Source organism: Schistocerca serialis, chromosome 1 (assembly GCF_023864345.2).
Source record: "Schistocerca serialis cubense isolate TAMUIC-IGC-003099 chromosome 1, iqSchSeri2.2, whole genome shotgun sequence".
Classification (NCBI taxonomy): domain Eukaryota; kingdom Metazoa; phylum Arthropoda; class Insecta; order Orthoptera; family Acrididae; genus Schistocerca; species Schistocerca serialis.
In genome coordinates, this window is record NC_064638.1 from 1,167,279,669 (window position 1) to 1,167,291,702 (window position 12,034).

A 12,034-nucleotide genomic window follows, 5' to 3' on the forward strand; every position below is an offset into this window, starting at 1 on the left:
AAGCCTCTCTCTCTCTCTCTCTCTCTCTCTCTCTCTCTCTCTGCCCGAACGGGACTCGGGAGACCGAAAGGAACCGACCGACCGACGGGTCATCCTCATCGATAGAAAGCGGAAATGGAGGGGCATGTGGTCAGCATTCCGCTCTCCCAGCCGTTGTCAGTTTTCGTTACTAGAGCCGCTACTTCTCGATCAGTGATGACTGCCGTGTGATCCTCAGCCGACAGGCGTCACTGGATTCGATTGTGAAGGGCCATACCGCTCTCCTGGCCGTTATCAGTGTTCGTTAGTAGAGCCGCTGCTTCTCAGTCAAGTAACACTTCAGTTGGCCTCACAAGGGTTGAGTGGACTCTGCTTGCAAACAGCGCTCGGCAGACCAGACGGTCACCCACCCCATTTCTAGCCAAGCCCGACAGCGCTTAACTTCAGTGATCTGACGGGAACCGGTGTTACCACTGCGGCAAGGCCGTTGACGTATGTGAAGGCTAATCTTAGGAAATTTTGAAAGGATTTTTATATGGTTTTCACTAACAGGCGGATCCACGACGGAGGCTTATGTGTATAATTTTTAAATATTTAGCGCATGTTGGTTGCACTATGATGATGTTTGTCGATGAATTCGTGCCTTCTGAGAACTTTGGTACGTAGTTAGTTAGTCAGATAGTTTCATGTTCCATGGATCATTTTGCACGATAATCGTAGTGATATGGAGCAAGTCATTTTACATTCAGATCGCAAATTAGCTTGTAAATATGGCCACATGCTGAACATTTATAATCTTTTGTTTTTTGTTTTATTTTATTTAAAAAAAAAAATACAGATGTGAGTTAGTAATTCCTAACCACCAGACTTTACACATTACAATAATAGAAATTCTTTTACAGAGTGGAAGGAGTTGGCAAGGAAAAACTATCTCAGATTGTTTTCAAATTTTACTTTGCTGTCTGGCAGACATTTTACCTCACTGGGTAAGTGATCAGAAATTTTTATTGTAGTATTGTACATCCCTTTTTGTGCTGAATATAACGTTAATGTAGAAGTAATGAATGTCATTTTTCCTTCTGATATTGGAATGATGTGCATCATTGTTCCTTTTGAACTGTGGTGAATTATTTACAACAAACTTCATGAGGGAACAGATATACAGTGAAGCAATAGTCAGAAACCGAACCCCTTAAACAGATGTCTACAAGATGTAGTGGATGAGTATTATTCTTACAGCACGTTACTACGCTATGAAGACTTTCTTTTTTAAGTGTGGGTTAGCCCAGAATGTTATTCCAAATGACATTATTGTTGTTCTTGTTGTTGTAGTCTTCAGTCCAGAGACTGGTTTGATACAGCTCTCCATGCTACTCTATCCTGTGCAATCTTCTTCATCTCCGTTTAACTATTGCAACCTACATCCTCCTGTATCTGTTTAGTGTATTCATGCCTTAGTCTCCCTCTACGATTATGACATTATTGAATGAAAAAATGCAAAACATGTCAGCTTACTGATTTCTTTCTTCCTAAGATTTGCACTGATTCTAAATGTAAATGCGTCTGGAATTGGTTGTTTCAGGCGTTCCAAAATGTGTTTTTTTTTTAGTTTAAATTCTCATCGATATGGACACCTAAGGTTTTTGAAATTTCCTCTCTATTTATTATTTCCTCTTACCATTGGTGCAGTACCCTTAGATGTACAGAACTAATATGTTGTGCCTTTTGAACACTGAGGGAGAGAGCATTCGCACAAAATCAGTCAATGATATATTTAAGACCAGTGTTTACCATTTCTTCTGTTTTTATAGTGTGCTTGGACTGATTAAAAAACTAATATCATCTGCAAGAAGAAATAATTCAGCTTGTTATATATTAGATGGGAGATCGTTTACACATATGAGAAACGACAGCGGACCTAAAATTGAGTGTTGGGGAAACCCATACGTAATTTTTCCCCAGTCAGAATTACGTCCCCGTACTATATTGACTAAATTATTGTGTACAACATCCTACATTGTTTTGGTTATATATGACATTATCCACTGGTTACCTATATCGTCAGTTCCATAAAACTTAAATTTATCCAGGAAAATACTGTGATTCACATAGTCAAAAGCCTAAGACACGTCACAGAAAATATCGACAGGCACTATTTCATGTGTATACATGCGACAGCCTACGTACCTAGTATGTTCCAAAACGACACGCATAAAAATGGCATTTTCTGGTGCTCATACCTCGGATTCTGTTTGTAAGAGAAAGGTAGGGTCAAATGTATTGGATAGTACTTGTGCTAGGGGATCATTTGTATACCCAACAGGACGATCGTCTTGTGTCACTATCCTACATTACAGGGTCCAAGTAGAAATACTACACACATTCTCCTGCTTAGATAAATGGAGCAAATCGTTTGGTTCTTTCTGCATTTGATGTTGCCTACGGTGTACATGATGGGACTTATGCTGTCACCCTTAATTCATCGGCAATTCCCCGGGAAACCCCACCCCAACTAAAATGTTTCTTACTTTTTACTACATTTTCGTCGTCACCAGTGGACCAAAATCCAGCCGATGATTCCAAGACGGGTACGCACAGCAAAAGATTGAAATTTTTACGATATATTCTTAAGAACCGATATCGAATAACCCTGAAACTTTTCTTGATATTTTTATATGTTTCCAAGATACAGAGGTTAAAAGCTACCGTACTTCCACACGTAAAATCCTGTCTGAGGCGCAATCTAAATCATAAATAACCGAAGAAAATTGTTCAAATTTTAGCAGTATATTCTCTAGGCATTTGTCTAGAGGAGCTGCCTCCCCGTTTTAAAAAATCTTTATACGTTTTCGAGAAACACCCCAAAAACTTTTTATTTTTGGGTGCCAAAACCCAGCCGCGGATACCGAGACGGCTACGCGCAGCAAATGGCTGTAATTTTTATAGTGTACTCCGAAGATTCTGATCGTGAATAACCTTGAAAATTTTTTATCATATCTTTATACCCTTCTTGTACACATAAAATACGCACGTAAAATAGGATGTGAGACGAATACGTAGTTTATTTGCTTTATTTCAGTTTCACATAAGTAAGCTATCTAAATTTTACTGACAACGCATTTCTTTCCATATGAGCAGCAGTACGGAAAAGAAGGAAACCAGTGGAAAAATACTTCTATTGGGACGCAAAAAATGCGAATATGTTCCTTTTCACACAAAAGACTCTGAAAAGTGGGGATCAGCTATCTCAATCTACCATCCTGCCACCTTCAAATATTTTCCCAAAAATTTTGGCATGAGCACATATTCGCACTTTTCATGCTGAGAGAGGATAAGACAGTGGCAGTGGCGATGAGACGGAAAAGTAATAAATACTGGAAGATAGCAGACAGTAATTGTGTTCTAAAAAGAGCGAAGGAGACAATAGTAGTGTGGGAGAAAGAGAGGGACGTAGTGGCAGTGGAACATAGTCGACAGTAACAAAACAGCGCTAGGAAAACAGTGAAGGAGACAGAGGGGAGGAATAAAGGAACAGAGAATGTGGAAGTCAGAGAGAACAGTGACAAAATGGTTCAAATGGCTCTGAGCACTATGGGACTCAACTGCTGAGGTCATTAGTCCCCTAGAACTTAGAACTAGTTAAACCTAACTAACCTAAGGACATCACAAACATCCATGCCCGAGGCAGGATTCGAACCTGCGACCGTAGCGGTCTTGCGGTTCCAGACTGCAGCGCCTTTAATCGCACGGCCACGTCGGCCGGCTAGAACAGTGACAATGGGAGGCAGGGGATGTGACAATGACAACGAGGAAGAGAGAGACAATGACAGTGTAAGAAACAGCTAGAATAGGAAGGAAGAAATGAGACTGTAGCAGTAAGAGAGAACAAGAGGGAGTGATAGTGATAGAAAACTGTTGTAGTAGGACGGAACGAAGAGGACCTTGGTTGTGACACTGGAGACAGTGACAGAGAGACGCAAAAAGGTAATGGCAGAATGAGTGAGTGAGAAAAGGCAACTGGGAGTGGATGTGTAGGAGCGGCTAACAGCGAGTGGACTAGTGTGTGTGAGTTACAGTTAGGGGAGCTTGTGGGAGTTTGAGGTGTATTGTGTATTGAACCGTGGACCTAGAAACGACGGAGAGGCTTCGTCCCGCCGTAGCCCTCGGTGGTTCGCAACCCCGCAACAGGCCACAGCAGTCCACCCACCCCACCGCCGTCCCACACCGAACGCAGGGTTATTGTGCGGTTCAGCCCCCAGCGGGCCAGCCCGGGAACGTCTCATGTTTGCGTGGTAGAGTAATTATGGTGTACGCGTACGTGGAGACAGTGTTTGCGCAGCAGCTGCCGACATAGTGTAACTGTGGCAGTATAAGGGGAACCAGCCTGCATTCGCCGAGGCAGACGGAAAACCGCCTTAAAAACCATCCACAGGCTGGCGGGCGGATTCGTACCGGGGACCGGCACGCCCTCCCTCTCGGGAAGCAGCGCGTTAGACCGCGCGGCTAGCCGGGCAGGCAGGAGTTTGAGGTGAGTTGCATGTTAAAAAAAAAAAAAGCGTGAATATGTTCGCATGCCAAATTTTTTTGAAATCTGTTAAAGGTACTGAAGAAGGTAGAACGTGGCACCTGGTACCCCACCTTTCACTCAGAGTCTTTTAAATAAATAGGAACTTAATCGAATGCTTGTGCTCCAATAGGAGCATTTTTCCGCTGGTTCATGCTTGTACAACTTGGTGGCGCCACTTAGATCGTCCAAGGTATACTAGAATTCGGAGTTACCGGTTAGTTACCTAACTTTGTTCTCTGAATTTTAATTATAACTCTATGCCAGTGGTTCCAACATTTTGCCTCTGACGGAAAACTTCGATAATCCTAGTAATCTCATGGAACACCTTGTTTATTTTGAAGGTAAATATTTTGTAAAAAATGAGGAAAACTTCTATATTCAGTGATTACTTCAATTTTAAATCATAAATAATAACTCAGAAATCATGACTTTTTTTAAAAACAATGGATTAGTGTCGTCAAATGTCGAAATAAACGTCAGTTATTAACAGTTTTTCGCGGAGCACTTATTCACCTCCCGCCGAGTGCCATTTTTCCGCGGAACGCAAGTTTGGGGAACCGTGCTCTATGCAATGGCCCGTAAACAAAATTATTGCTGCGCAAGACAAGTCGTTCTACTATATAGACCGAGCGAGGTGGCGCAGTGGTTAGACACTGGACTCGCATTCGGGAGGACGACGGCTCAATCCCGCGTCCGGCCATCCTGATTTAGGTTTTCCGTGATTTCCCTAAATCGCTCCAGGCAAATGCCGGGATGGTTCCTTTCAAAGGGCACGGCCGACTTCCTTCCCCGTCCTTCCCTAATCCGATGAGACCGATGACCTCGCTGTCTGGTCTCCTTCCCCAAACCAACCAACCATCTACTATATAGACCTATAAGGTGGTCAAAATAAATGTTGCCTATGGCCGATACTTTAATACTGAACGTTGTGATCCAGAAATACGTTATGATATCGGTTCATTGATTTTTTTTGTAATGTAATTCCAGCGGAAACAGGGGGCAATACGTGCAGTCTGTGGCAGCCGTGTCACCTGTAAACATTGCAATACTTGTGTTGTATGTCACTACGAGAGTTTTGTTGCTCCAGGACAGCTCGGACAACAATAACGTGCGGTCAGAGACTCACTTACAGTCACTCTAATGGAGCAGGGGATGAGACAGGTGGACGTCCCAGCGAATGCCGCCGTGCGTCAAAGTGATGTCTCTAGAACCTGGAACAAGTTTCTAGCGGCAGGACCAATTGACCATTCTCATAGAAGTGACCGCGGAAGAAAAACAACGGGTGTGCAGGACCGATATCTGCGTAAACCAGCAAGCAGAAATCCTCAACATAATGCTACACGTCTACGGCGGCAGTTTCAAACTGCGAAAGAAGTGCAGATGTCAACACAAATGATACGAAACAGGCTTCACTAGCAGGGATTGCGTGCCAGAAGACCCTTCAAGGATCCTCCTCTAGATCGGGTTTAGGAAGGGTCTCGTGTCGCCTCGGCACGAAATCACTCTTTGTGGACCAGGCAGCAACGGGACTCAGCGCTCTTTTCTGATGAGACGCGTATCAGCCTCCACCCTGACAATACTGATATTCGTGTGTTGAGGCAACGAGGACGACGTTTACACAGTAACTGTGTCGTAGACAGCCTCCCTAATCAAGACGGTTCAGTCACGTTTTGGGGTCGAGTCATGTATGGCTGCAGGACAGCCCCTGTGGCAATACAGGGGAGGATGACTGGTATGACGCCCTTGCACACATTGTGGCTCCATTTGGTGAACATATTGGAGCGGGATTCACGCTGATGGACGACAATGCATTCTGCCATCGCCACAATCTTGTGAACACCTTCCTAGTGGAGCGTAGAATCAGTCGGATGGAAAGGTCTCCATATTCTCCAGATCTCAGCTACATTGAGAATGCATGGACTGTGCTAAAACGAGTGATTTGCAGTCTTCCTGCCCCTTCAGAGACCTTCAAGGGCATCATAGAGCCCGCTGTAGAGGAATGGAACAATGTCCCGCGGGCTTGTCTGGACAATTTTGCCAAACCGCATTCAAGTGTCTCAAATTACAAGGAGGAACAGTCTGTTCGTAAACAACATGTTCTGCAAGATGACAGTGAGAAGAAATTATAGTGTCTGCACATGAATCTTTTCAAAAGGTATTCTGTGTTTATCAAATGGAAATAAGTTTATCTTCTTTATTTTTGTTTTCTTGTGGCTGTATCTGACAGAACAAAATCGGTTTTGTTACCTATTACCTCCAGTATTGACAATAAAGCAATGTGCAACATATATTTTGAGCACTGTACCCAGTGCTCCCCTCTTGAAGCCAGGGCGGATCTCTAGTTTTAGAAGCACTGTACAGTCCCTGGCCGATTTATTAGACACACTACAGCTTTTAAACAAATTTTGATTTTAGTCTAACTAAATTTGTTTTTTAATACATAAATTGTGGTAAAATGATAATATTTTATTTCAATAATTGCAACAAAAATTAAAATATTGTGAAAGTGAAAATATTAGTTTTAACATCTTGTTGAGCCACCTTCTGCAGCTATGAGAGCCTTAATGCGACGTGGCATGCTGTCTAAGCAGGACTGTACTGTGTCCTGCATTTGTGGATGATGATACCGCACATGGACGATCTTCTCTAAGAGCTGTGTTTTTGTTGTGAAGACATCTTTTGCCACCTCCCTCTTCATTAGTTCCCATGCATTTTCTGTGGAGTTCATGTCGGGACTATTACCTGGCCAGTCTAACAGAGGGATATTTTGTTCCTTCAGAAAGGACTTAACTGACCTGGCTGTGTGACAAGGAGCTCCATCCTGCACAAAAATAAATGGTTCCCCATTCGGGAACCATTCTCTGAGCTGTGGTATTAACCGTTTTTGCAGGACTTCCTTGTACTGGTCTTGCCTCATTATGGCTTTAACCACGTAAAGACGTCCTGTAACCTTGTCACAGATGACGGACCAAATCATCACCTTAGTTGCATGTTTTAAGGTCTGAATAATGCAGTCAGGATCAATTTTTTCTCATGTTCGACGGTGCATATACTAAGATTTGTTAGTTAAAATTTCAAACGTGCTTTCATCGCTGAAGTATAACTGTAAAAATCAAGAAACATAATTAATATACTATGAATCAATGTACATAGGTTGTCTCATTACGCAAATAATAATTTTGAAGTTAAATTACCGCCCGGGTTCGATTCCCGGCGGGGTCAGGGATTTTCTCTGCCTCGTGAAGGCTGGGTGTTGTGTGTTGTCCTTAGGTTAGTTAGGTTTAAGTAGTTCTAAGTTCTAGGGGACTGATGATCTAAGATGTTAAGTCCCATAGTGCTCAGAGCCATTTGAACCATTTTTTAAGTTAAATTACCGCTCTCCAGAAGTCCACATCATTATCACAACACTGTTTAGCCCACTTCAGACGCTTTGCTTTCATTGTGGCTGTTTTCAACTTTCTGCCAACAGTGCGTTCAGATGTATTCACATTAGTCTCTTCCAGTTGAGATTTTACCTGTTTCGTCGATGCAAATCTGTTTTATAGGCAAATTCTTTTGAGAAATCTTTCTGACCACGGGGTAAAAACTGGGTTTTCTTCCACATTTATTCTTCCTTCTGGAGCTCAATTCTTCACCTGAATCAATTTTCTTCTTTATTCGCCTCACACTAGCTTCTGACATCTCCAGCCTCCGTGAAATTTCCCGACTGGAATATATTTTCGTATTAACGGGGGCTTTGACCTCATCTTTTTTACGTACTGAAATGTCCCCTCTTTTACCCATTTTTAAAGGTCACAGCTAGTAATATCTGGCTGTTAAACAATCAATTGTGATGTCGATGTTACGAAATTGATAATCAAAGCGAACAAAGAATTAGACGCGAGAACGCCGCTGAACAGGTCCTTTCCTGTGAGCTGTATTCTGCGTATTGATAGCTACAATAAGTTAACATACCTGACGGCCTGGGTTCGATTCCCGGCCGGGTCAGAGATGTTCTCCGCTCAGGGAGTGGGTGTTGTGTTGTCCTTATCATCACCATTTTCTCCCCATCGACACGCAATTCGCCAAAGTGGCGTCAACTCGAAAGACTTGCACCAGGCGAGCGGTCTACCCGACGGGACGCCCTAGCCACACGGCATGGTCAGCCTTGGATCGACGCCATTTCCTGGTTTCGATATTTCCTACAGCTGGCCAGTCCAGAAGCCCAATCAAGTGTTAAACGTAACTCACATGTTCAACGAGTCTTTGCCATTTGCGGTACACCTAAGTTTTCATTCTACATTATTCTTCCAAATCTGAGAAATTTGAAAATTAATTTCATGTACAAATGTAAAGCATTTTAATAAAATATTCTTCACGAGTGGGGTTTATGACCGTTTGACCCCACCCTTGGATCCGCGTCTGACAGATACTGTCCGTTTCGCTTGTAAGAAAAAAATTTCCATCTCAGTCTCGAAGAAGTGAGGTATAAACGATCTGGGTGTTTTAAGTTCGTGGGCCACCACTCTCTGTTTCATTAACAGAATACGTAGCATGCTAGTCTACTCTGAGCCTGTCTATGACAGTATTTTAATAGTTTAATAGTTCCTGTGGCCATGATACGTTGGATAGTGTGGTGCAAAACGACTAGGAATTCAGTTTCCGGAGCTTCCTGAAAATCTCGCTAGTCAACGTATATATTTTGTGCGGTTTCTCTAATTATATTCAAGCAGATGAAAAAAGGGATACGAAACTACGACGAGCTTTTGGTTTTTTTCTGGTCATCTAGTCGTTGGGGAGGTTTTAAATCCCAATAGTCCTTTATTTGACCTACAAATGCGGTTAACGGGATCTGTGAGAGACATTCCGTGGTGAAACCAACGCGAATTCCGTCGGTATATTCGGTATGTCTTGTTTCGTTTAACATTTACTAGCCATACGATTTAGTTCATGTAAGCGACAGCAAAAAACTTGTTTTTACACGCAAAGACAGATGGAAATATCTTCGGAGGCCGCTTAGGTGGAATCAGTTTTTAGCAAAACTGGGCTCTTGCTTCTCCACCTTATCCGGGCAGTTGCATCCAGTATTACAAGCCACTCGAGATCGGATACTGGTCCATATTCACACACTGACTGAGACGTTATTTAATACTGCAACAGAAATTTATGATATTATTGCTGAAAAATGTGTCACTCCAAATAGCAGTAAAATATAGAAATGACGGCACTGGGTAGCATTTGGTACAATATGCAAATTAGTAGTGGAGTACGCAAGTTTAGTTTCAGAATAACGAACTAGTTGCACGTAATGGGAATCCAGACGTCTGGACAAACGGGAAGTTCAGAAAATAAATAATTCTCTATGTCTCCAGAATGAACCTACCTCTTTGCATAAGAGCATGTGCTGTTTTGAAATTTCCTGACAGGTAAAAACTGTGTGTCAGACCGGACTCGAAGCCAGAATCTTGCCATGCGCCTGCAAATACTCTTATCGACTCAGCTATCCAACGCACAGTTTTAAGTTACCAGTAAGTTTCAACTTTAACGGGCTCGTGATGTCTTTATTTCAGATATATTTCACCTGAATCACGCTACAGACGTCTTTTAACCTCCACAATAAAAATAAAGCACGAGTAGCGAAATTTACACTCGCTGTTTGTTTCTGATGCGAAATAATTTTCCACCGAATACGTTCGCTGCATAACCAACGCTGAAATGCCGGCGACGAATTCAAACATGGCGCTTCATCTTCCCAGAATCCATCACGAGGGAGAAACGGAGACAGAAACCGCGCCTTGTGGCGACTCGCGCAAGTTATATTCCGTGCTGCAAGGTAGTTGTCAAAATGGCGGCGGAGGGTGGAAGTGCTGCCGTAGGTAATCCAAATGCTGAAGTTGTTCGGGGGCAATTATTTGAAGTTGGACCGCGTTATACCAACCTTTCATACATAGGAGAAGGTGCTTATGGAATGGTTGTGTAAGTAATACTCTCTTATTATCAGTTTATTTCATACATATTTGTTAAATGCCATATCGGTGTCAGCTGCCGAAGCGTCATGCACAGTTGTTGACATTCAGAAAAGTAATGTCATTGTTAACTAGGCTATTTCAAGTCACGATTTTACGTAATCACACGCCATCCTTCGTTTTCAGCGACCACATCGTTGTATTACTGTCGAAATCTGCGTTCTTACATATATGTGTAGAACAGAAAACCAGTGTGCCGAAAGGAACTATATTTGCCAACAAATTTTTCGTTTTTCGTGAATGGAAGGAGCAATATGTTTTTCAGTAACGTGAAATTATCGTCTACTTGCAACATCAAGCTGCAGTGTTTGTTTACAGAGATAGAGAAACATTTCTGACGTAAATTCACCTTAGCTCTCTGCCTTTCGGTTGGTTGTTAAGCATTTTTTTTCCGAAGGCAGTTATCCGAAACTTGGCTATAGTTCATGGAATTTTGATGTAATTTATACACAGCTGTGTAAATAGGTTATGTTCTTGCTTAAAAGCGAATAAACTTTCGTGATCCATTGAGTAGTGATTACAGAAATATAAATAATAGTTTGGTCATACTGTTTACTAGTCCCTTTTCTGTACTATTAATTAGCCATCATTTACATGATTCATCGAATGAATAATTTCCGTTTGATAACTGTTTCCTTCCTTGTTTGTTGATTGCAGTTACCGACAGATATATTTTAAGAGAAAGTAGTCGAAATGTGTTGGGGACTATCATATCGCTCATGAGTCATTTCCTTTTTCTTTTTTTTTCGTGCAGTGTTGCAGATATGCCGATTGAATTTCTGTAATGTCATTTTTGCCTTGATATAAATAAAATGTTCTCACAGTGTTCAGTAAACAATAACAATACCTTTTTAGACACCTAATTTTCGTTCAAGATCAGATCATTTCGAAGGATTCCTGCCGTATTATTTTCCTTTATGAAACTGTTCAAATTGTCCATAAAACTGTTATTGGTGGCTGCTATTGATGCTCGAATACGCAATTAATTACTAAATTTCAAACGTAGCATTGCTACACAAATTGTCATAGATTTGACAGTTAAGGCGGCCATCCTTTACCATTAAGTGTTTAGTTCAGTCACCAAATACCACATTAAAAGAATGTGTGAAAGCGGCAATAGAGCCAGCACACTCCACTGCTAAATATGCTATGAACATACATTTAACTGTCCAAAAGCCTATGGATTCCACTAGATGCAATATTTCACTGGATCATAGCAATTTTGCTGTCAAGAATAGTCTGTAGACCTGGACACTACTCTTTCCTCCTTATTCTCACAGAGTAATATATATTTACTGTGCAAGTAAATAGAAAAGTCAACAGACAAGTATTTCTCTTAAAATTCTGAGAAACTCTACATAAATGCTCAAAAAGGACACATTTTGCTGTGATGACTGGGACACTCATTGTCAGTGATTTAATGTTTGTTATTGCTGAAGGCCATGTGTACATTATTCTTCATTAGTTGGTGTGTTCTGTGTTG

At 41.8% G+C, this 12,034-nt stretch overlaps 1 protein-coding gene and 1 pseudogene across 1 annotated transcript in view; one reads left to right on the forward strand and one right to left on the reverse strand.

The window, feature by feature from the left end:
- Positions 1-353: 353 nt before the first annotated feature.
- On the reverse strand, positions 354-471 carry LOC126428918 (5S ribosomal RNA; annotated as a pseudogene).
- A 9,896-nt stretch (positions 472-10,367) lies between these two features.
- The window catches only part of LOC126418476 (mitogen-activated protein kinase 1), a 363,697-nt gene continuing 362,030 nt past the window's right edge, over positions 10,368-12,034 (forward strand). Inside the window, exon 1 of the mRNA XM_050085252.1 lies at positions 10,368-10,501. Coding sequence (XP_049941209.1) covers positions 10,371-10,501 — 131 coding nt within the window. The 5' untranslated portion in view covers positions 10,368-10,370. The remainder of the gene's footprint in view (positions 10,502-12,034) is intronic.